The sequence below is a fragment of the Phascolarctos cinereus genome, unplaced genomic scaffold, assembly GCF_003287225.1.
Source record: "Phascolarctos cinereus isolate Bilbo 61053 unplaced genomic scaffold, phaCin_HiC Scaffold_2;HRSCAF=192, whole genome shotgun sequence".
Classification (NCBI taxonomy): domain Eukaryota; kingdom Metazoa; phylum Chordata; class Mammalia; order Diprotodontia; family Phascolarctidae; genus Phascolarctos; species Phascolarctos cinereus.
Genome location: NW_027555625.1, coordinates 201,995,220 through 202,021,460, shown reverse-complemented (window position 1 = coordinate 202,021,460; position 26,241 = coordinate 201,995,220). Strand labels below are relative to the sequence as shown.

Here is a 26,241-nt window from a genome sequence, read left to right as displayed (position 1 = left end):
TCTAAAGACCTGTTTTCAAATCCTGGCTATGACACTTACAAGTTCTCTGTGCCTCACCTGTAAGTGAGGAGATTAGACTAGGTAATCTCTGTTTCTTGGATCCTGTGATGTATAGCATTTGTGCTTTGGGCCAGACTTATTTTTATTTAAAGTTTTCTTAATCAGCTGGCCCTAGAGCCTCTGGACATGCATTCGGGATGTGTGCCTGAGCCCATCCCATGGGACCAAATTGAGATTTCTACCCTCTAAGACTAGTCTCCCCCTAACAGTGCTCTACCTGACAGGCCTTGCTCTTAAACATCCCTGCTATGTCTTTTTACCCACAGGACTTCTACCACAAGCAGCAAGAGGCCTGAAAGACAAACTCCCATCTTGTACGACTGCTCAGAAGAGGAGCTGATGGCGAGCATTGAGCGAGAATATGGCCGCTGAGAGTTGGCACAAGCCAGGGAAGACTTGTGATTTTGTAATGACAGCCCCTGAGCAGTGAAAAAGGCACATCTTCCATGGAGATGAGAGGCAATGTCAGCTTCTGTCTCTGCCCCTTCTCCCCATCAGCCAGGAGCTCGCACAATACATAACCCAGTGGGGTCAAGTTATTCCTCCACTAAGGGAATCATCTCTAGTAGGCAATTGGTCAGTGTGGAGGAAGGTGTAGAGCCTTCCAGTAAGACAACAATCATTTCTGAAGTGTATTTATAGATCCTTAGACTATTATGTCTTTTTTTTCTTTCTTTCTTTTTTCTTTTTAGGCAATTGGGGTTAAGTGACTTGCCCAGGGTCACACAGCTAATAAGTGTCAAATGTTTGGTCTGAGGCCGGATTTGAACTCAGGTACTCCTGACTTCAGGGCCGGTGCTCTATCCACTATGCCCCTAGCTGCCCCCGACTATTATGTCTTGATGGGACCTTGGAGATCATCTGGTCCGACATTAGTATTTTGCAGGTGAGGGAGCTGAGGTCCAGAGAATTGTAAAGATAACTTCCTTAGATCATAAAAGGTGCTAATTGCAGACCAGGACTTGAAACTGGGTCTCTTGACTATTCAGCCAGTACTCTTTCCACTATACTATCCTATATTCCACTTGATAGCTAGCTTTGAAAAATGTGACCTTTCAGAAGTCAGCCCCAAAAGGTGGTCTTTAGCATGGCTGGCCATCCAGTATTGTTGTCTGAAGTGTCTGGCCAAGGACTGACTGTACTGAGAACCATTCTTACATGGTACAGTGGAAAGAACACTGCCTCTGAGGAATCAGAGGACCTGAGTTCAAATCTCAACTCTGATATTTAGTAGCTGTGTGACCCTTGGCCAAGTTACTTGTCCAGTCATTTTCAGTCCTTCCCTCCAGCTCTAGAACATGATCTATAATGATCCAGACTGGATATTTGGCAAACTGAGGGGAAACTAAACTAGGGTGCTCTGTAAGTAACCTGTTCCTCTGTCTATTCTTTTAAGTAGGGGGGAAAGGAAAACACTACATATTTAAATTCAAGGGACCAATTGACCCTTCTTGGGGTCCCAGTTCTCTTATCTATAAAATGAAGGGATTGGACTGGTCCCTTCCACCACTGGCATTCCTGTGAATCTAAATATTTCCCTGGTGTCGAAAGACATCTCTGGCCTGGGCATAGAAACTGAGAGGCAGCTCAGTACTACTTTAATTGAATGTGACCTTGGTTCAACACTTCCCTTCACTGGGCCTCAGTTTCCTTATCTGTAAAATGAAAGTGTTAGAGTAGATGACCTCAAAGGTCCCTCCTAGCTCCCACACCAGCCAGCCCTTGTAGCCTATGTGATTGTGTCATTTCACTTATCTGGGTCTCAGTTTCCTCATCTGTAAAATAAGGGTAATAATATAACTACCACCCATCCCATTATGGGAAAGTGCTTTGTTAATCTTAAAGAGATGTGCAAATATCAGTCATATACTATTAGTCCCATGGTCCAAATCACTACTTATTGACAGAGATGAGACAAGGAGTCTGAATTCTAAATTCTAATTAAAAAATTAGTTTGTACTTTTAGACATTGGAGCATAAACCGTCGGTTGTGCCTGGAAAATTGGTGTCACATTGTCTACCACAAGGGAGAATGAATTCCAGCAACAATTTATTTTAACAAACTCTGTTACCAAAAGCAGAGATAAGGTAAAAGACATGGAAATGAGTTTGAGGTTAAGTGTTTTCCTTCTCCTTGTAGTTGCTGTCCAGCTTTCAGGATCTCACTGTCACTGAATCTCAGAGCAGGAATGGATCTAACCTGCCATCTAGCCCACTCATACTGGAAAAAAAAATTCCCCACCACAACATATCTGGTACAGGATAGTCTTTGAAGACTCCAGTGATAAGGAACCCACTATTACCCAAGGCAGCTGCTTCTACTTTGGAAAAGCTCTAATATTAGGAAGTTCAGGGTTTCCCCCCTGGTTTTAAGCCAAATTTACTTCTTTGTAAATTCTAGTCATCATTGGTTCTACTCTCTGAGGGGGCCAAATAGAACAATCTAATCCCTCTTCTACAGGAAAGCCTTTCAAATAATTGAAGACACCGCTTTTGTTCCCCCCAATACACACACACACACACACACACACACACACACATACACACACACCCCTTTTTCCCCAGCCTTTTCTTCCCCAGGATAAACTTTCCCAGTTCCTTCAACTGATCTTCATGTGGCATGGATTTGAGGCCCTTCACATTCCTGGCTATCTTCCTCTGGATGCCCTCCAATTTTTTGATTCCTTTCCTAAACTCTGGCACCCAGAACTGAATACAGTATTCCAGCTATTGTCTGCTTCTCCATTCTACCACTCCAGATGAGGCAGGATTTAGCCTCCTTGGCCCCTACACGAGGGTATCCTCCTGACTCTTTGGAGATGGTTCCAAACTCAGTAAACTTGAAATTGCCAACTCAAAAAAAAAAAAAAAAGGAAGAAAGAAATTGCCTACATCAACAGACCAAGTAGGTCCTCCCTGGTGACTAGGCCTTACGAGGCTTCCAGTGCCTGAGATAGAGTCTTTGTCTCCTCTTCCTAGCCACAGCTACATCTAAGGTCATGGACTCTAGAACTGGGAGAGACCTTAGAGAATGTCTAATTCAAGGCTTCCTAACCTGTTTTGTGCCATGGACCTTTGGCAGCCTGGTAAAGCCTATGAGCCCCTTCTCAGAACATACACATACACATACACATACATAGACACAGACACACACATGTGTCTGTGTGTGTGTGTAAATGCTAACTTTGAGTTATAAGTTATTGAAAATAAATATGATAAAACATAAAATAAAATAAATTAAAATATTGAAAATATATAAAATAGAAGTTATTGAAATAAAGATATAATTTTTTTCCATCCAAGCTCACAAACTCATGGACCTCAGGTTACCAACTGCTAGTCAAGTCCAACCCCCCTCATTTGACTAAGGAGAAACCCATGGCCCAAAGAAATGAAATAACTTGCACAAAGTTGAATATATCGTAAGTAGCGGAACTGTGCTTATTGAACCCAGGTCCTTTGATTCCAAATTCAGTGTTCTCTTTCTGTTCCCCCACACTGACTCACCACTGGGTGATTCATTGCCCACCACTGACCCATGGCAAAGGTGATGATCAGAGCTTTTCCCACTCCCACCCTCAGGTTCAGACCAACTTTGTTGAAAGAGCCTTTGTCTTCAGACATTTTCCCACCTGCTCACATATAGTATAAATTCACTATCCATAATCAGGGCCAAAACCAGGATTCCTTTGAAAGGATCTTTTTAGTCTTCACGGGGACAGCCAGATAACTAATAATTAGCAAGGCTCTTTCATGTGAAGGCTTATGACATCCACATAGATAGCGAGCTTAGTGGGTGTCCTCCCCCAAGGCTCTCCCAAGCCAGCCTTTACTTCTCATCTCAAAGATACTTGCCAACCCTCCCTTGCTCCCTGTATCTACAATGGCTCACCCATTGCTTACACATTTAGTAATTACTGTAGCTATGACACAAACCCCATTCTTACCAACTCTTCTAAGAGTACCATACTGCCCCCAAGGAGACTGAAAAAAAGTGAGGAGGCATTGCTGGACTGGAAATTACAAACGACAAGTCCAAACAAGAACAATCACCTGAAAATTATTAACAGGTATTTCACAAAAGTGGCAAGGCCTAAGGGTCTGTGATTATCCAGTGCTGGTCAGAGCTGTGTTGGGCAAATCAACTTATTATTATTACTTTTCTTGGGCAATTCTGATTTAGGATCTTAGCCTCTGTGCTGGATAAGACCATAGAGATCAAAGTCCAACCCCCTCATTTGACAGCTGGAGAAATAGGCTGAGAGAGGGGAAGAGACTTATCCAAGGCAACACAGTCATTCATAGAGACAAGATTTAAGCCCGGTGCCCTGGCTCCAAATCCATTCAACCTACCTGCAGCAGCCAGCAGTTTTTTCCTAAGGAGCTGGTGGATGGGAAAAAATACACACATGCCACCCAAACCTCTCAAGAGGTCAGCTCAAACATCCTCAGAGCTGAGGGACAACTTTCCTTTTTGAAAGAAAGCATAAGCCCAGTTTTACTTTGGTTAGAGCTATTTCAGGAAGCTACAAGATGCAAAGACATGCAGGTTTTTCTCAGCACAATGATTCTGATGATCCCTGGCTTTTGCTGTGCCCTCTCTGAAAAGCCAACGTTCCAGCCATGGAGCCGATTTGCATGAGAATATCATCTGTCTATACATATCTAGGTCATGTAACACATGTAGAAGGAAGGGGAACAGGACTATTTTTAATCAGAGAATATTCACCTTGGAGGAAAAAAAAGCAAAACCCTGCTATCCTCAATGGATAAAATAACCACAGAAAACCAAGTTGTACTAAGTATAACTGAAATATTTTCATTACTATCTTAGTAGTAAAAATCTTCCTTGTGAAAAGAGGTGTTTTGTTTCAGCTTTTACAGCCCTGTCTCAGATTTCACAGGTATTTTCTAATTTGACACTTGGGTATTTTGCACAAACAGGATAAATTAGCAAGGTTTTTTGTGTATTTTTTATTTTGTTTTGTTTTGTTTTTAGCAAAAGATGATCCCCTACCCTTTCCCAATTTAAGCTTTTTAAAGCCACAAGTCAGGAAATACTTGACCTAACAAAAAATATCTCTGCTGTAGCAGATAGAGAATCAGCCTTGACATCAGGAAGACCTGGGTTCCAGTTCTGTCTTTTACACGAATTGGTGGTGTCACTAGGTAAAGTCACTTAATGTCTTAGTGTCCGGTTGTACAGTTGCAGATTTGCATAGGTTTCCTTACTAGGAGTGAGGAAATATACCCATGAATCACATGCCTAGAAGAAAAAAAAACCTTCCTGGAAAGAGGTAAGAAATATAAGAATATATAAGAAATTAGAAAAAAAAATACTAACTTGTATTGTTGGGCCAGGCAATAAAATGGAGCTGACATGGCTTCAGAAGAGCTGAGCATCCACTCTTGTCCCGCCCAGGTCACACAGGGAAATCTGCTCTCAACCAAAACATGTATTAGCTTGCTGTGCTCAACAACAAGGAGAATAAAATAATGTCAGACGGCATGGTCCCTGCCTGGAGGAGTTTATGATCTCCTGGGGGTTGGATTGTTTTTGTTCATCCTTTGTTTTTGAAGAGGACCAATGACATCACTGAGCGATGTGTCAAATTGCACTGAATTGGATTTAAGTGAGACAGAGTTGCACAAAGTCCTCGGCCTCTCTCCGTTTCAGAGTCATCACAATCCAGTAGCAAGACAAAAGTCAAGAGCGCTGGCAATGGCCCCGGGATGCAGTGGATGACCTTGGCATCTCTGGTGTCTGAACAAGTTCTGAGTGCCCCACAGCACCTGCTTTAGCTGCCTTTGTGGGCATTGGAATGAACTGTTCCCATCTGTTCACTATACAAGGGGAAATCTTCACATGCTTAAGGGAGACATCCCCCTAACTCAGTGACTGGTTTGAAGCCTGTCAGTTATCCTCAGCCTGGTTTAGCCTGTCCACTGAGATGGTTTTACCAGCAAATGGCCATCGCACAGGCTGCAGCTTCTTGAGTTGGATTGGAAGGCTAGTGAAAGAGAATGAAGGAAGAGCTTAAGACCAGACACAAAAGGCTTTAATGCAATTTTTAAAACCATTAAGTCAAGCAGCAGGATATTCATTCTCCAACATCTGTCAATCACCTTTGGTGTCTGAGGTCCTATGCTCAAGTTGGAAGAGATGCGCAGATGAGGACATGATTTCTGCCTTCAAAGACCTTTTTTTTTTAATATGCCCTTCTGTAGTCTCCTCAGAAGGGAGCAGGGATCCCCAACCAGTCCTCAGGGTCTGAGGATTTAGGACTAGAAGAGATCTTGGACATCATCTAGTCCAGGAGTTCTCTGCATTTTTTGTGCCACGGACTCCCTTTTGTAGTCTGATGGAGCCTATGCACTTCTTAGGATAATGTTTATAATGCATGAATAAAATGCATAGGCTTACAAAGGAAACCAATTGAAGCAAAGATATTTTTTCCCATCCAAGTTCATGGATACCCTGAAATTTTCCCCAATAACAAGCCCCTCATTTTACAAATGTAGGGAGACTCGAGTTTTTCTGCTGGCGAAATGATAGAAGCAAAACTTGCTCCTTAGTTTAACTTTAGTCGTGGCCCAAATCCATTTGTACACTAATCTGAAGAGGCTCTCAGGAGTATCTAAGAGTCTCTAACCTTAAGTAAGAAAGTAATGTGTAATAGAAGTCTTTGATCTCCACTCAAACAAAGGGGCCTGGATGGAAAAGAAAGACCTAAGCTTAGACAGGAGATAATCTGCCTGCCTTTTGTTTGGTGGGTACATCATGGCCAAGAGGACATAAAGTCAGCATAACATCTCTGCCTGCATGACAGCTCCCACAGAACCAGCCCAGTGCAGACTATTTAATTAGCCACCACAGGGGTCCAATGGGGACCATCAGAGTGAGAGCAGCTTGATGATGTCAGCTATGGAGGCCTGAAAGGCCCCTTCACAGTTATTTCCATTCACTTCATATTTCTGTGTGATCACTCTCATTACTAATGATGTGTATATTTGTGGGTGAGTATACCCTAGATTTATAGGGGGAAAGTTTGCAAACTTTCTTACTATACTATTCCTTTAAATCAATTTACTCAATCAATAAACATTGACTAAATGTTATGCACTTTGCTAAGAGCTCTCTTTTTGTTATTTTTCCAGTTGTGTTTGACTCATCATGACTCCATTTGGGGTTTTCTTGCCAAAGATCCTAGAGTGGTTTGCCATTTCCTTCTCCAACTCATTTTATAGATGAGGACACTGAGGCAAACAGGGTGAAGTGACTTGCCCAAGGTCGCATAGCTAATAAGTGTCTGAGGGCAGATTTGAACTCAGGTCTTTCTGACTCCAGGGCCAGCATTCTATCCACTGCACCACCTAGCTACCCAGAGCTGTCTTTGCTTTGAACTAATTGTGTCCTTTGGCTGGACAGAGAAAAACATTATCAGTAGTACCTTGAATTCAGGGCAGATATTTTGGGGATCTCACATGAGAGAAGGGAATATCAAGCAGCATGGTATAGTAGCATAGCTAGAGCACTGGACTTGGAAGAGTCAAAAAGGCTTGAGATCAAATCCCTCCTCGGGTACCTAGTAGCTGTGACCCTGGACAAGTCACTTAGCCTCAGTTTCCTCATCTGTAAAATAGGATAATACCATACCTACCTTTATATGATTGCCGTAAGAATCCATTGAGAATATGTAAAGTACTTTGAAAACCCTGCAGCACTGTATAAATGTTAGCTATTATCATCTATTACTTAGAAGAGGAAACTAAGGCCAAGCCAGGGGAAATGACTTACTCAAGATCACAAAGGCAGAAAAGGAAAGGCAAGATTCAAACCAGTTTCCTCTGACTCAAAAACCATTGCTCTTGCCAGATGTTCCACCTCTATTCATTCTACGGCATCTATCATCAGGTGCTTAACTTCTCTATCCCCCAGGCAACTCTCTTAAGATTCTAAATTGCAAAAACGGTTGCTGGTCTGCAGAGACCAACCTCCTTGCTGTTCTACAAATGGAACCTTCTCTCTGTCTCTCAGCCAGGGCTTTTTCTCTGGCCTTCCCTAATTTTAATGCCTTCCCTCAGCTATTTCCTATTTATGCAATACATAGAGGGCAGAGACTTTCTTTTGCCTCTTTTTGCATCCTCAGGGCTTAGTACAGTGCTTGACACACAGTAGGTGCTCAATAAATGCTAAGGATTGACTGGTTAGATAGAGTGAATTTCCCCACTGGGAGTTCGCTCTACCAATGAAATCACTGGTCTGGAGGACCAAAAGCAAAGTTCTAGACAAAACACTCCTTACCTTCAAGGGGTGTATATTCAATTGAGGGGTGGGGTGGGGTACTCCTTGTACACAGATAGCAAAGATAAAATAAACACTAAGTGCGAACAAAATAACTTGGAGAATGAGATGAAGTCAGTAGTAACTAGAAGGGGCCAGGAGGATCAGAGTAGGTCTCTAACTGCTGTTGTTCAGTCTTTTCAGTGGTGTCTGACTCTTCCTGACCCCATTTGGGGTTTTCTTGGCAAGATAGTGGAGTGGTTTGCCATTTCCTTCTCCAGCTCATTTTACAGAGAGGAACTGGGGCAAACGGGGTTAAGTGACTTGCCCAGGGTCACACATCTAATAAGTATCTGAGACCATATTTGAACTCAGGTCTTCCTGCTGGCACTCTATCCACTGCACCACCTAGCTGCCCCTAGGTCTTCAATAGGAGGCGACATTTAAGCTGAGTCTGAAGGAAGCTGGGGATTCTGAGAGGCCAGCAGAGGTAAGGACAGAAAGCATTCCCAGCAAGGTTCCTTCTCTCTTTCTCATGACCTGTATGACTTTGGATAAGTTGTTTCTCTTCCTCTGGGTCCACTTTCAAGAAAAAGGTGGCATTGGAGCTAGGCCTTGAGAATGGTTTCAACCCCACAGATGGGAAGGAGAGGTTTCTCAGCCATGAGGAGCAGCTTGGATAACGCCCAGAGGGGAGAGAGGACAGTACTAGACAACCAATCAGTGTCCAGAAACTGCCCCAAAATTCAGAAGCCCTTGCTAACTGTAAGGCAGGGTATCTCCAGAACAAACACTTAATCACATCCTCCAGCTGGGGAGATGGGAGTTAATCAAAGGCTGCATTAAACATTTACCAAAGTGTCAGTGAGTCAGGCTGAGTAATACATATTTCCTGGCACTCAGTCACTGACTTAAGAGTTCATCTTCTCTGGGAACCAACCTGAACCTTCTGCAGAATATTGTGGTAGAAAGTCTGACGCCCATAGAGTTAATTTTACCTTTTGCTAAGGTGGTTGTTGAGTGAGGGTTATTATTTTTTATTTTAATGTGTGTAAGCACTTAATTCTCCTTCTTCATTCCAAGTATTTCTTCTGTGGACTTGGGCAGTCATTTCTTTCTTGGCCTTAGTTTTCTCACCTGTAGAATGGGGGAATAAAACTGGCAAAGCAGCATGCTGTTGTGATAGGAACACTGGATTTGGAATCAGAGGACCTCAGTTCTGAATACCATCTCTGTTACCTGTGTGACTCTTTTTGAGGCAAATCACTTCCTCCAAGCAAGGCCATGGACCTAGATAATGTCTGAGATCCTTCCCATGCAGCTCTAAATCTCATGATACTGGGTTGTGGTTCAGTTTCAAATGAATCAACATATGCAAAAGTTTTTTTTTTTAACCACAAAGCCTTACACAAAACAATTTATGAAGCATTGTACAATAGAAGCTATCCTTGTAATAATTGTTATTATTAGTAGTGTGATTTAAGCTCTATCACCATTCTTAGGCTATGCTTCCCTAGGTTCGAAGCTTATTGGCTTAAGGAATTGTTATCAGTTTGGGGCTAATTCTTAAAACCTCCTTACTTTTCTGCTAAAAACTCTTACTCTGAGCTTTACCTCCTTTCCACTCCTAAACCCTACCTTCTTCCATTCTTCTCCCACTATTTGACATCAACCCACTGACCTATTTCCCTCTGTTCAATCTCAGCCAAAGTCGAGCTCAATGAAAAGCCAACCAAAGAGTCCCTTTTTATTTGTTTTGGGTTTGTTTGTTTGTTTGTTTTGAGACTGGGTCTCTCTATCTCAACCAGAGGGGATGTTTATCATATTATAAGCACTCCAACCCACTGGTGATCTGCAAAGAAACTTTGACCTGCTCTGCTTCTGACCTCGGCCAGGTTCACCCTTTCTTAGGGAGCCCTCTCCCCCTCACCATATTGGTTCTGGACTTAGTACAGATGCCCACAAGGCTTTGGCCTTACTGTTCAGCTCAGCACTCCTGAACTCAAGCGATCAATCAGCCTCTGCCTCACCCTCCCCAGTAACAGGGACTACAAGGATGATCCCCTCACTCGCAGTTTTCATTGGAAAGGGCTTCGGGCCACCCCCACCCCACCCTTTCACCACGGATGCAGAGAAGGCTCCTAGCCAAGGAGAAGCCTGACCCCAGCCCAGTCCAGGATCCTGCCACAGCCTGACTCCAGGCCTAGCAAACTGCAGAAGCCAGATGGATGCTGTATATGAGGCCCTTTGCTGGTCAGCAGCCAGCCTATAAACAACATTTGCCTAGAAGGTAAACATGAATAAAAATGAGATGGAAAACCACATGTTATTGAGGTGAAGCAAGCATCTCTTAAGAAGAGGTAGTATGCTATGCTGAAAAGACCTCTGGACAGAAAGTCCAGGCCTAAGTTCTTGTTCATGTCCTATCCCCTACTGTATACATTTTTATTCATTTGTTTCAGTCATGTCTGACCCTTCATGACCCCATTTGGGGTTTTCTTGGCAAAAATACCAGAGTGGTTTGCCATTTCCTTCTCCCTCTCATTTTACAGATGAGGAAACTATGGCAAAGAGGGTCAAGTGACTTGCCCAGGGTCACACAGCTAGTAAATGTCTGAGGCCTAATTTGAACCTAGGTCTTTCTGACTCCAGGACCCAGGACTCTATCCACTGCACCACCTAGCTGTCCCTACTATGTACATAGTAGGTGCTTATAAATGCTTGGTACCTTCCCCTACTGTGTGACCTTGGATAAACCTCAGTCTTTCTGGAACCCCAATTCCTCCTCTTGGAAATGATGAGGTTGCACTGGGTATTCTCTAAGATGTCTACCAACTGTAAGGTTCATAGAAGCACAGAATGTCAAAGCTAGAGGGGACCTTGGAACACAGAATTTTAGGACTCAAAAGAATCTTTAAAATCATCTTATTTCAATCCCTCTGCTTTAGAGAAGAAGAATAAAGCCCAGAGAAATTACCTGCCCAATACCACACAGCTAGTTAGTGACATTGCCATCACTAAATACCAACTTCTGGCATTTTTCTGTACTCCTTAGAAGAACCATGATGGGGTTGGAAAGTGTACCAGCTCTGAAGTCTTAGCAAATCACTATCCTCTGGACATCAGTCACTTATCTCCCTCCACTGCAACGTCCTCATTTACAAAATGGGCCTGATAATAATATGTGCATTGCCTAATTTACAGGGCTATTATTAAGGACCACATAAGGGAATATATGTGAAAGGTTTTGTAAATTATCCCGTACTTCAATTTTGTCATGTTGATACTCCTTTCACCAGTGTAGAATGCTGTGGTTACTGTGATTAACAAATTCATCACCCCTCAGCCAACCTGGTGGTAAGACTCTACGTACTTAGGAAGGCTAGTCCAAGAACAGCACATTCACAATCCAAGGGCAGACTTTCCAGATTGATTAGAATACTAGAAATGTCACCTATCATTATTATGCAGTGATTTTTCCCCCGAAAATATATTTATTATGGCATCATGTGGGTCAGTGGGGTATAATAAGAAAGGGTCTTGGAGTCAGGAAGACCTGAGTTCAAATCTGACCTGCGACAGGAAAAGAAGAAAAGAAGTGGGGTGAAGGCTGGAAAGGGAAATCCATGGAAAGGGAAGAGGTGAAGGGGATGGGAAAGGGGCAGTGCCCACAATGGGGGCCAGGACATGGGGAAGGGAGTGGCCAGTAACTTATTATGGACTGTTTTGGGGAGTTCTGCCAGGGCGCTCTTCGCTTTCCTGGCTTCCACTGAGAGGAAGGGAAGAGGGAAATAAATATGGGAGGGGAGGAGGATGGGGAAGTTTGGGAAAAAGAGACTTCCTAGGGAACTGTCACATAGTAGGCTTACCTTCTCATTTTCTTGAAGTCTGAAGGAGTGTCAAAGGAGATTTGCATGGAGTTTGCACCTGTGCCCAAGGTCCCCAAATGCTAAGGCCTTTCTAGTTGTTTCTTGGGCTCTAGGAATGAAGTATTTGAGGCAGCTAGGTGGAGCAGTGGATACAGCACGGGCCCTGGAGTCAGGAGGACCTGAGTTCAAATTGGGTCTCAGATTAGACATTTGATACTTACTAGCTGTGTGACCCTGGGCAAGTCACTTAATGCCAATTGCCTCGCAAAAAAAAAAAAGAAAGAAAGAAAAATAGGACTGAAGCATTTATTAAGAACTTTCTATATACAAAGCACTGGGGATAAAAATGAAAAGCAGGACAGACAATCCATGTTCTAAAGGATTCTGATGGAGAAGACGACACATATGGAAGGCTTTAGCTGCAAGGTCCATGGAGAGGTCCCATGGGGCTTAACGTACAGTAGCAAAGCAGAAAGTAATGCCTCTTTTTTATTGTTATTTCCATCAATAAAATCGCATTCATTTCTGACGTTGGGTCATTTGACAATGCCAAGGACAGTGGTGGCAAGTCCTTCCTTTTCTGAGTCTTTAATATCTGTGACTAGAGCACCTGTGGGAGTACTTGCAGCTTGCATCTCCATAGAGGTTTATTCCCAGGATAATGGTTGTAGGCTCTGGGCTCTTGGGTGGTCCCAATGGACCTCCATCAGGGTCTGAGGGGACATAGTGGTCCAAGGTGATGGTAGTGGTGCTGTCTGTCTCTCCCTCAGAATGCCTTGATATTTCAGCTAGGCTATCCTGACCCTGGCCCCACTATAAATTAGTCCTAGGTAAATGTTGTCAAATGGAAGGTGTTCCTTATACCCATAACATCTAAAAACAAAATCAAATTGGTGGCACAATTGTATGACACTCAAATTCACAAAGACAGGATCGTGTATTTTGTCAACTAGGGACACTAGTAATATCTAGAGGATGGTAAAACCACAATTATTATTCAACCCATTTAATAATGATACAGACATTGAGGCTTTGTGGCACAGTAGAAAGGGCACTGGATATAGAATCAGATGTCCTAGATTCAAATGCTGACCCTTCCATTAATCTTGTGTAAATTACTTTGCTTCTCTAGACCTCAGTTTCCTCATCTAGCAAACAAGGAGACTGGACTAGATAACTTCAAAAATTCCTGTCAATTCTAAACCCCACAAAGATTGGCAAAGATAGTGGATTGGTTTGCCAATTCCTTCTCTAGCACATTTTACAGATGAGGAAACTGAGGCAAACAGGTTAAGTGACTTGGCCAGGGTCACCCAGCTAGTAAAAGTGTCTGAGGCCAGATTTGAACTAACAGTGGTGAATCTTCCTAACTGCAGGTCCAGCTCTCTATCCACTGCCCCACCTGGCTGCCCTTCCTGATGGATAGTGTTTGCCAGTTTCCAAGGTTTGCAAATGCTCACACTCAAAATTTAACAATCAGCTCTCAAAAACAGGTGCCCACTAACTCCAATATGCTCCTAGTTGTATATTACATCAGGGAAACCGTGGATACTTTAAGTATTCTCATTAACAATGTTATTGTTTTCAAGGAGATGTGGTATACTTGAGGACACCTGAGTGAAGAGCAAATTAAAAGAACGCTTCTTTTATGTGAAAGGAGTTAGTCTGAATCACAAATTTTGGGTCATGCGGTGTAATTGTTGAGGATATTAGGGTAGCTATGGATGAGGGATGATGATAGGATCACAGATTTAGAGCTAAGAGAGTCCCTAGACATCATCTAGCCCAACCCTTTGTTTTTCAGATAGGAAAGCTGAGGACCACCTGTTAGAAAATAAACTCATTGGGAGCAGGCATTGTTTCATTCTTTGGATTTTCATCTCTAAGCAGAGCGCCTGGCACACAGCAGGCACTTAATAAATACTTGCTGTTTAGCTGGCTGAACAATGAGACTTGACCAAAGTCACCTAGAAAGTAGGTAGCAGAGCCAGGGTTCAAATCGTTTTTCACACTGGATAGAGGAAGATTTAAGTTCAAATCCGGCTACAGGCACAACAGAGAAAGAAGGAAGGAGTTGAGTGGAAGCCTGATAAATGGATAACACCAAGACCTCCTGTGTAAATAATGATTTTCTACCTGTTTCTTGAAATCTATGTATGTGATCACTGCCAAGCTGGTAAACCAATCAGTTTAACCTAGCAAACCAGTTTTTATCACATCATTACACATCTTTCATAAAGCATAAAATATTTGATTTGGAGATAGCTAGTCCAATCCCCTTACTTTACAGATGAGGAAACTGAGGCCAAGAGAAGAAGTGACTTGCCCCAGGTCATATCAGATGGAAGATAGCAGAAACAAGATTTGAACCCAGGTTCTCCTGACTCCAAAGCCAGAATTCTTTCCACTGTGGCATGAAGCTGTCACACACCAAAATAAGACATTGAGGTATAACTGATTAAAATCCAAGGAAAACAATGAAGAAAGAAAATGTAAGTAGATGCAACCATAGTTTTTTTGAAGCAAAGATTACCTGAAGCCTATCCCTTCAAAGATCCACTCAAGTCTCCCCTCCTCCATGAAGCCCTCTTTGACTAATCTCAACCCACAGAGAGTTCTTCCTGCAATCATTCCACCAGCCCTTATTTTATAGACCACTTGTTGGGCATCCCTGCCTGCCTGGTATTGTGAGGCATCTTTTCATCTATATGTCTTTCTATAATAAGACAATATGTGTACATTATTTTGCAAGATGTAAAGCACTATATAAATGTCAGCTACTATTATTATTATTATTGTCATTACTCTTTCTAGGCCTCAGTTATTCGTTTTTTTCATCTGTGCAATGAAGTTCATATACTAGATGCCTCCTGGAGTACCTTTTCGCTCTAATTCTACGACACCTCATGGTGTTGTGGAAAGAACATTGGATTGAGAGTCAGATGATTTGGGTTCAAATCCTAGCTCTGCCATTCACTACCTGTTTGACATTAGGAAAGTCACTTTACTCTTTGAAGGTCTTATTTCCTTTATCAATATGCAGAACCCTCCCCACAGTACTAATCCAAATTGCATTCTCACTGAAGGGTTCAGTCCCCTGGAGGAAGGCAGTACTTTGGGCTCTGAGGTAGCCTGAGGGTCAAGAATCCTACAAGTATATCTCAGAAGCCCCACTAATATTTCCTGTTAACAATCAGCTAGTAAACAAAGTTCTTAGCAAAGGCATTTACCAAAATGGTGCAACATAAATAGCTACAAAACATTCTCTTCATCATACACATAGGGTCAATGGGAAAAGTGGGTTCAAACTACAATGTACAATGGTAGTTTTACACATGTTGGGAGAGGAAGTAGACACACAAGGCTGTGGCTATTGTACTTAACCAAGCCTAGACATCCTTCCTTTCCTGTGGAATCCTCACAAAATTTCTCCCTGAATAAATCACCTCTGGTGCACAGATCGCCCACCTGTGCTTCCAGCATCTTCTTTTAATTCACAGAAATATTCTTGATGCTGGAGCTGGCTTTCTTTCAAGTCCACAGCCAGCTCAATTCTGCCACCTGAGGTCCTGATCCACAAAGCTGCCTCTGGCCTCAAGTGACTAAAGCCGCTTATGGCCTTGAGTCCATATCCATGAATATATTTCTTTTCTCTCAACTATTCCTCAAACTCTCTGGAAATGACTCTCCAGCTGCTGTTTAGGTCATCTCCTGCTGGGTGTGTATCCCAAGAGGCTTTTCTGTGTGCTTTAGGGGCTAGGGTACAGAACCTTTTTAAAAGAAAAGGAAATATTTCCTGATTGTATTTTCTCTGAAATAATACTACAATTTCTACATTGCCTGAAAGGGTCTCTAGGATTTAGAGCTGGAAGGGAGCTCAATTTACAGTTTATCATTGGGGAAACTGAAGCCCAGAAAAGGACAGTGTCTTGTCCGAGGTCACACAGGAACTAAGTAATGGAGCTGAAATTTAAGTTCATATTCTTTGGCTCCAAATCCATGGGTTTAGGGGGCAGCTAGGTGGTGCAGTAGATAGAGCACCAGCCCTGGATTCTGGAGGACCTGAGTTCAAATCCGACCTCAGACACATAACACTTACTAGCTGTGTGACCTTGGGCAAGTCACTTGACCCCATTGCCTGGGCCCCCCCCCCAAAAAAAAGCCATGGGTTAATTAGTACCTAAAACTCTGTTTCATAGTCCCAGATTATAAGGAAAGGAATCAAAGGGTGGGAGGTCAGGAAGAAAAAGAAAGTTAAGTCTTCTGTGGCACTTAGCACATGCCTCAAACCTAATAGATGATTAGTAGGTGGAACAGTGGATAGAGCACTGGGCCTGGAGTCAGGAAGACCTGAGTTCAAATCCAGCCTAAGTCATTTATTGCCTGTGTGAGGCTGACGACTTTGCACAGCCCTCCATCGCTTAAATCCAATTCACTTGTACGTCATGGCATCACCTCCCTGATATCACAGTCCTCTTCTTGAATGAAGGACAAACAACAACGACCCTGGGCGAGTCACTTACCGTCTGTCTGCCTCAGTTTCCTCAACTATAAAATGAGAATCAAAATACTGCCTACCTCACAAGCTTGTTGTGAGGAATAAATATTAGCAAAGAGCTTGACACAGTGTCCGGCACGTAGCAGGCAATCAATCAGCATAGCAACTATTACATGCCAGCCACTGTGCTAAGTGGTGGGGATACAAAAAGAGATATAAGAGCACATTCCCCTCAAGGAGCTTTCAATCTAATCAGCAGACAACATGAAAACAAATACACGCAAAGTAAACTTTATAAAAGACAAATGGGAAATAATCAGCAGAGGGAAGGCACTGGAATTAAGAAGGATCAGGAAAGGCTCCCATAGAAGATGGGGTTTTTGTTGGGAATTAAAGGAAGACAGGGAGGTCAGTAGTTAGACTGGAGGAGGTAGGGCACTCCAGGTATGAGGGACAGCCAGAGAAAATGCTCGGAGCCAAGAGATGGAGTGTCTTGTTTGTGGGACAGCCTGGAAGCCAGCATCACTAGATCAAAGAGTATGTGTCAGGAAATAAGGTGCAAGAAGACTGGAAAAGTGGGAGGGGGCTAGGTTATGATGGGCTTTGGATGCCACACAGAGCATTTTCGATTTTATCCTGGAGGTGATAGGGAGCTACTAGAGTTTATTGAGTTAGGAGAGTGACATGATTGGACCTGCCCCGTAGGAAAATCACATTAGTGACTGAATGGAGGATGGACTGGAGTAGGGAGAGACTTGAGGCAGACAGACCTACCAGCATACTATTGCAGTACTCTAGGGATGTGATGTCGAGAGCCTGCATCAGAGGGACGGCAGTGTCAAAGAAGAGAAGGGGGCTTATTCAAGAGATGTTGCAAAGATAAAATCGACAGGCCTTGGCAATAGCTTGCATATGGGGGTGAGAGAGAGTGAGGAGTCCAGGATGACTCCCAGGTCCTGAGCCTGAAGGACTGGTAGGACGGTGTTATCCCTCTACAGCAACAGGGAAGGCAAGATGGGGGAGGGTTTGGAGGAAAGATAATGAGCTCCATTTTGGATGTACTGAGTTTAAAATGTCTACTGGACATCTGATGTGAGATATCTGAAAGGCTATTGGAGATTCATGGTTGGAGGTCAGCAGAGAGACTGGGGCAGAATAGGTAGATATAAGCATAGAGATGGTAATTAAATCCTTGGGAGCTGATAAGATCACCAAAGGTAGCAGTATGGAGATAAGAGAAGTGGGCCCGGCACCAAACCTTGAGGGACACTTATGGTTAGAAGGGCTGATCTGGGGGAGGATTCAGAAAATAAATGCTTATTCCCTTCCCTCCTCTGATCTAGCTGAATTCTCTTATTTTGCAGATAAAGAAACTCAGATCTAGAAAGGGAAAAGGACTTGCCTAACATTGTAGAAGTAGTAAGTAGTAGAGTCAGGTTTTGAATCCAGGTCTTCTGACTCCAAAATTTGGGCTCTTTCTGGGGAACCTCAGGGACAAATTGTTCCTGCCAGAAATGAACGGGGCTCCTGTTGCCAGGATTCAAGCTAAAAAGGAAAAACAGGGCTGTTGGATCTTCCAAAGCAGATCAAATTTCCGGAGAGGCTTAGGAACAGGAAGCCATCCTTCAGGCTGCTAGTGGTGGAGACATTTCCAGCTGGAATATCTTCTCTGGGTAGCTAAACCTTAAGCAACAAGCAGAGTTGATCAGACAGATGGAGTGAGCAGGCCAGCAGTAAGGAGGCCCTCAGGAGGTGGGTCAAAGGAGAACAAGAGATGAGAAGAATCTAAACAAATGTCAAAAAAGGAACACAGAGTTCGAGACCTGATGAAGATCACAGAGTGAGATAGTTTTCTTTTTGGGATTTGGGAATATGGTGCTCAGGACTCCCAATTTTCTCATAAGCATAATGAGGGCAGTTAGGTGGATAGAATGCTGGTCCTGGACTCAGGAAGACCTAAATTCAAATCTGGCCTCAGATACTAGCTGTGTGACCCTTAACCCTGTTTGCCTCATTTCCTCATCTGTAAAATGAGCCAGAGAAGCAAATGGCAAACCACTCTAGTACCTTTACCAAGTAAACCCCAGAAAAGGGATCACAAAGAGTCAGACATCACCGAAAATGAGTAAACAACAACAACAACATAATAAGGATAATAATTACATTTATCTCACAGGGTTGTTATGGGGATGAAAGTAGACAATGTATACATAGCACTTTGCAAACTTTAAAGTGTATAAATGTGAGCAAATTTATTATTACTTCTGCTTAAGATTTTCATTACGGTATTGTTAATTATAATAGCTGACACGCACATAATGCTTCAAGGTTTACAAAGTACTTTGCTTATATCACAAAACAAAGAAGCAATGCAGCAAAAAGAGCACTGGGCCAGAAGTCAGGAAGACCTGAGTTCAAATCCCACTTCAGACACTTAGAATCTATGTGACCCTGGGTAAGTGTCGTAACATTTGTCTGTCTCAGTTTCCTCATCAATAAAATGAGGATAATAATAGCACCTATCTACCAATGTTATTGTAAGGATCAAATGAAATAATATGTGTAAAATATTTTTCAAACCTTAAAGCATCATGTAAATGTTAGCTCTTATTATTAAACATGACTAAAGATATTCTTCATAAAGGAGGAGTTAATATTGGAATCATTTATATTCACATATTAAGAATAAGGAAAGTAAAGCACAGAGAGGTAGGGACTAATAAGATTGATAACCTTTTAGTCAATTTTATTAAAAAAAAAGAGGGCAGAAAAGGAAATAGAACTAACTGCTGTTCTTGAGAGATTCAGAGGAGAAATTCTATGAAGCTTTTAAATAACAATTATACTACTACCACTACTATTACTACTACACAAATAATTCTCAAAAATTGAGAAAGAAAACACCCTACCATTCCTTTTATGAGATGATTACAGCCCTACTATCTAAACCAGGGAAAGATAAAGCACAGAACAACTACAGATCAATATCATTTATGGATATTGACTCAGAAATTTTAAATAAGATCCTGAAAGACTACAGCAATTCATCCAGGAAATCATTCAGCATGATCAAGTTGGATTTATACCAAGGATGTAAGGATGATTCAACAGTAGGAAAGCAAGCAATATAATCATATTTAAAACAAAAACATTCAAAACTATATGACTCTCTCACTAGATACAGAAAAGGCCTTTGAGAAAATATAGCATGCATTTATGCTTTAAAAAAAACCCCTACAAAGTATGGGGACAGAGAGACCTTTTTCCAATACTATAAAAAGTATCTAATTAAACCAAAAGCAAGCATTGTGTGTAATGGGAATACACTAGAGCCTTCCCCAATAAATGTAGAATAAAGCAATAAATTTACTTTCCCCATTATTATCTGATACAGTCCTGAAATGCTAGTGATAGCAAAAAGACAAGAGAAAATAAATTAAAGATAAGTACCTAAAGATAAGTACAGAAGAAAGAGAACTACCCATCCCTATTTACTGATAATATAATGATTTACTTAAAAAATCCTAGGGAATCAGCAAAGATGCTATTTCAGACAATTTATAACTTTCACAAAGTTGTAGGCTACAAAACAAACCCTAAAAAATCAATAGCATTTCTGTAGTTTTATAACAAAACCCAAGAAAGAGAAATCCTATTCTAAATAACAACAAAATGTGTAAAATATCTAGGGATACATCAATCTTCCAAAGCATTCAAAATATTACCATACAAAGTGCTGGTTAAAGAAAATAATAAAAATCATTTAGAAAAATAAAGGATGTAGAATATTAAATAAAATAATGGAAAATGGTAGGAACAAGAGGGGAATAGTACTTCCACTCCTCAAATTATATTATGAAGCAGTAAACATCAAAACCATCTGGTACTGGTTAAACAATAGAGAGGTAGATCAATGGAACAGATTAGACAAGGGAGAACCAGAAACAGGAGGTCAATAACCCAGGGTCTCTAAACAAGAAAACACAAATAACTTAGGAAAGAATTCTCTATTTGATAAAAATTGCTAGGAAATTTTTACAACCAGTCTCTTGATAAAGGCCTCATTTCTGAAACATATAGAGAATTAAGACAAATTTATAAGAACACAAGCCATTCCCTAATTGATAAATGGTGAAAGGATATGAACAGACAGTTCTCAGATGAAGAAATTAAAGCCATCTATAGTCATATGAAAAAATGCTCTAAATCTTTATTGATTAGAGAAATGCAAATCAAAACAACTCTGAGGTACCACATCACACCTATCAGATTGGCCAACATGAAAAAAACAGGAAAATGATAAATGTTGGAGAAGATGTGGGAAAATTGGAACACTAATACGTTGTTGGTGGAGTTGTGAAATGATCCAACCATTTTGGAGAATAATTTGGAACTATGCCCAAAGGGCTACAAAAATGTGCATACCACTTCTAGGGCTATATCCCAAAGAGATCATACAAATGGGAAAAGGACCCACATGTACAAAAATATTCATAGCAGCTCTTTTTGTGGTGGCAAAGAATTGGAAACTAAAAGGATGCCCATCAATTGGGGAATGACTGAGCAAGTTGTGGTATATGAATGTAATAGAATACTATTGTGCTATAAGAAATGATGAACAGGCTGACTTCAGAAAAACCTGGAAAGATTTATATGGTCTGATGCTGAGTGAAGTGAGCAGAACCAAGAGGACTTTGTACACAATAACAGTCACGTTATGCAATGATTAATATTGTTAAACTGAACCCTTCTCAGCATTACAGGGATCTAAGACATCTCCAGAGGCCTCGGGATGGAAAATGCTGTCCACACCCAAAGAAAGAACTATGGAAGTCGAATCTCTATCACTCATTTTTACCTTCTGTGGAGTTCTGTTTCATCTTTCTGATGGTTCCTCCTATTGGTTTTAATTTTTACTTACAACTTCACTAATGTGAAAATATGTTTACTAGGAATGTAAATGTAAAGCCTATATCAGATTGTGCGCTGTCTTGGGGAGGGTGGGGGAGAAAAGTTTCAACTCAAAAGCATATGGAAGTGATTGTTGATAAATCAAAATAAATTAATAAAATTTTTAAAAAATTGCTAGGAAAGAGACTACACAGCAGTCTGGCAGAAATTAGGTTTAGACTTATTCCGCAATACATCCTAAATTGATATGGAACCTTAATATTAAAGATCATACTACAAAAAAATCTGAAGAGAAGCAGATCACATACCTCTCACAGCCATGGGTAGGACATGTGTTCTCCACCGAGGCAATTACAAAAGATAAAATAGATAATTTTCATTTCATGAAAGTAAAAAGCTTCTGCAAAAACAATATATACACACATATATATATATATATATATATGTTAGACATAAAATCAAAAGCCATCTCCCAATAGTAAGTTGTTGTCAAAGGATACGCACAATCAGTTCTACAAACTGAATTGTAAACTATTAACCATATGAAGGAATGTTCCTAATCACTAATAATATGAGAAATACAAATCAAACAACCCTAAGGTTTTATCTCATACCCTGTAAATAATTGGCAAAGGTGACAAAAATTTTATTGGAGAGGTTGTAAGAAGACAGACACACTAAGGAATTGCTGGTGAAGCTATGAATAAGTACAACAATTTTGGAAAGCAACTTGGAATTATGCAAACAAAATGACTGAAGTGTCCATCAGCAAGTATGTGAAGTCAACAAACATTCTGGAAAGCAATTTTGGAACTAATTGGGCATAACCTTTGTCTCAGTAATACCAGTACTAAGCCTATCTCTCAAAGAGATCTAAGAGAGAGGAAAGTGACCTATATGCTTAAAAATGTTCATAGCAGCTCTTTTTGTTATAGTAAAGACCTGGAAACTAAGGAAGAACCTACCAATTGGGCAATGTAGTGGTGATATATGAATGTAATATTCTATTATTGTGCCATAGGAAATTATGAAAGTGACAGTTTCAAGGAAACCTAGAAAGACAGATGCAGAGAGAAGTGAGCATAATCCAGAGAACAACTGATATAATAACAGCATTATAAAGGAAACCAATTTTGAAAGACTTGAAAACTATGTTCAGTGCAATGACCAATGAGCATTCCAGAGGACTGATGAGGAAGTGTATTACCTGTCTCCTGACAGAGGGATAATGGACTCAAGTTGAAGAATGAGACATATTTTGGGATGTAAATCTGGGAAGTTGTTTTTCTTGACTATGCATATTTGTTCCAAGGGTTTTTGATTTCTTTTCAATTGAGGAGGGGAGGTGGGAGGAAAAGGGGAACTAGTGCTAGAATTGAAGAAAGAAAGAAAGAAAGAAAGAAAGAAAGAAAGAAAAGAAAGAAAGAAAGAAAGAAAGAAAGAAAGAAAGAAAGAAAGGGAAGGAAGAAAGGAAGAAAGAAAAGAAGGTAATTTTGCACAAAAGAGAATAGAAAGACCAAAAAAAAAAAACCAGACAAGCTGGACAGTTTTGAAACTTAATATATAGAATTTATTATAATATTTAAACAGACAAAGCAAGCTGTACATAATAGATATTCCGAGTTTAATGTACAATCCCCTTTTTCCATTTTATTATACATACATATATATATATATATATGCACATATATATATATATATATACACACACTAATTTTATTTAGCATATGTTAATTAAAAAATAAACATTGGAATAAGAATCCTTCATGAGGAAGACCGTGAGAGTACTGTTCTGAGAAGGGAATGCTTCACTTCAGTAAAGCTGCATCAGCCAAGTGGAACACATTAAAGACTAGGGACAACTTGTTTTTGCCACTGACATATCCCTTGATGTTCACATTGCTCCAGACAAATACAACATATTCATAAAATCCCTGGAATCCGTGCTCACAGGGAAGACATGACAGGTGTCCGACAGATCAAATCAAGCCCCCAGGTAGCCACAAAGCACTCACTTGTGAGGATGAGAAGTCAGGACTCTGATATTACTATGACCTCATCTGCACATCTGTCTTAACACACAAAGCCTGCTCTGCTTTATATGCTGCTTCTCCAAATTAACAATTAACCTTATTTTAAGAAAAATTTACTGGTATCTTTTTTTTTTACATCACCTTCATTTCCAAATATATTCCTCCTCCCTGTCAAATTTATAACAAAAAAAATGTAAAAGGCAGGGTGGGAGAAGCCCCACAAAACCAACACATTACTGAGTCTGACAGCATATGCAATGTTCCACACTCACAGTCACCCCCATCTCTGTAGAGAGGGAGGTGCATTTTTTTCAGGTCTTCCTGGGGCTAAGAGTGTTCAGGTTCTTTTTCTGTTACATTGATATTGTAGTCATTGTGCACACTGTTATCCTGATTCAGCTTCAGTCAAAGGACTAGTTTCAAATTAGTGGCAGCCTCCTGCTGCTTGGGTCCAGGTGCTATGCTCTATGGGTAATTGTTGAAACTCATGAAGCAGAATTCCTGACAGGTGTTCCCATCAGGTGACAACACCAGCATACTGCTCCCTCCGTCCCTTTCCTCAACCAGTACTGTGGGGAATTGCCTCTCCCCACCTGGCCATTCCTGAGTGCTGACGATTGGCTCCTGCATCCACCCCTATAAAAAAGGGTTGTTACAAATCATAAAATATTGTTTTCCCCCCAGATCAACACAAATAAATCTATAGGTACAAGCTTACATTTCACTAACTGCTATTTTTATTGAGTGCTCAACTGATAATTTCCAACTGTATGCTGAAGACATCAGGACCACCTTGAATCCTTGCAAATTGACTCTCATCCCCAAGCAAATCTCTATACCCAAGAGTTTCTTGGATTTAGGAGGGGTTGGGAGTATGGAAGAATACGTAAGTGAGTCAGGGATTTCTACAGCCCCTCCCCTGGTCCAGGCCCTTAGCACCTCACAAATGAATGAAAAGCAACAATTTGTTATCTGGTCCCCCGGCTCTAGGCCAACACGCACACAGCTGCCAAAGTAATTATTAATCAAACACATTTTATTGACTTAACAGAAAGGCGGAGGGGAGAGGGTAGTGGTGAGGGGGAAGGAACATTCTGGACCTGATTTCATCCATGTCAGAAGTTCCTGATAAGAAAATTCCTTCTTCCAAAGCAGATCTGCAACAATTATGCAATTTACCGTTCCGAAGAGTCTTTTAACCTCTTAGTACAACTCCTTCAAATATTAGTTTCATTACATCATTCTCCTGCTCTAGAACACAAAGTGGTTCATCTCTGCCTGCGGGATCAAACCTAAGGTACTTAACGTGATATTCAAAGGTATTTAACATTAGTATTCAGAGCCCTTCCTCAGCTCTTGCTGTCATGCATCCTTTCCTCTGGCTAGTCCCATCTTTGTACGTTATCTTTGCTTACCCTATTTCCAGCCCCCACAGAATTCCAGGTCTCTGCCAATCTACTTCTCTTCTTTCCACACGACTAAGGGTTCATTCAGCTCCTCTGTGAAACTCTCCTTTGATTAATATAACTCCACTGTTTTGCCTTCTTTCAGCACCTATCCAGTTATACCTCGAATTGGACTTGATTTTGCTATTTCACACAGAATATTTTCTTCGCAGGTCCATTATATGCTTTTTCTGTGCAGAAACCGTGCATTCTTTTCTTTTCATCCTCCATCAAGACTCCAACAGTACTCCAAGAAGCTGTAGCAAGCATGACAGCCACACCCCGATAAAACTGGGCACAAATAGCCCATCTGAAGATTTGGGATGCAGATACCTACATCTGAGCATCTCACAGGCTTTTCTGTGCTACGACCATATTGGGGTGTCTGGGGTGTTCAGGGAGAACTAGCACCTCTGGTATGAGTGCCCGCCAAGCCCTTCTGGGGCTTCTCATCCACCTTAGGTGTCCACCTGATTCATGAAACTCTTTACCTGTGGCTACAAAAAGCTGTAGCATGTGCAGCAGCCACAGCCCATAATACCGTTTCAGTGGATGGCCTAAATCAGATTGAGGGTAACCAAAAGGCCTCAAACCTGTCAGTGAGTTAGGGGGTATCTACCCCAAGCATGTGAAGACTTCCCCCGGCAGAAGGGGTGGATGAGAGCAATTTGTTCCAAGGGCCATGAAGGTGGCTGAAGCGGGTACTTCCGAGTGCTTAGAGCTTGGTCAGACATCCTGAGGTCACCCACTGCATCATCCTGACCCTTGTCTTGCCACTGGACTTCATAACTCTGAAGAATAAAGCTGATGATTTTGTGCAATTCTGCCTCATTTAAGTTCAATTAACAAGCAAATCACCCTGTGATATCATTGGTCCTCTTCAAAAATGAAAGACACGGGGGCAGCTAGGTGGCGCAGTGGATAGAGCACCTGCTCTGGATTCAGGAGGACCTGAGTTCAAATCCAGCCTCAGACACATAACACTTACTAGCTGTGTGACCCTGGGCAAGTCACTTAACCCCATTGCCTAATACCTCCCCCCAAAAATGAAGGACACACAACACACAGAACAGGACAGTACTGAGCCACCAGAGGTTCCCCAATACAATGCTCCTTGAATAAAACATCTGCATAATCAATG

The 26,241-nt window shown here is 41.4% G+C and overlaps 1 protein-coding gene across 1 annotated transcript in view; it reads left to right on the top strand.

Moving 5' to 3' along the window:
- CYS1 (cystin 1) overlaps positions 1–7,179 on the top strand; it is a 35,166-nt gene extending 27,987 nt beyond the window's left edge. Inside the window, exon 3 of the mRNA XM_020992682.2 lies at positions 327–7,179. Within this exon, the coding sequence (XP_020848341.2) occupies positions 327–432 (106 nt within the window). The 3' untranslated portion in view covers positions 433–7,179. The remainder of the gene's footprint in view (positions 1–326) is intronic.
- Positions 7,180–26,241: the final 19,062 nt, after the last annotated feature.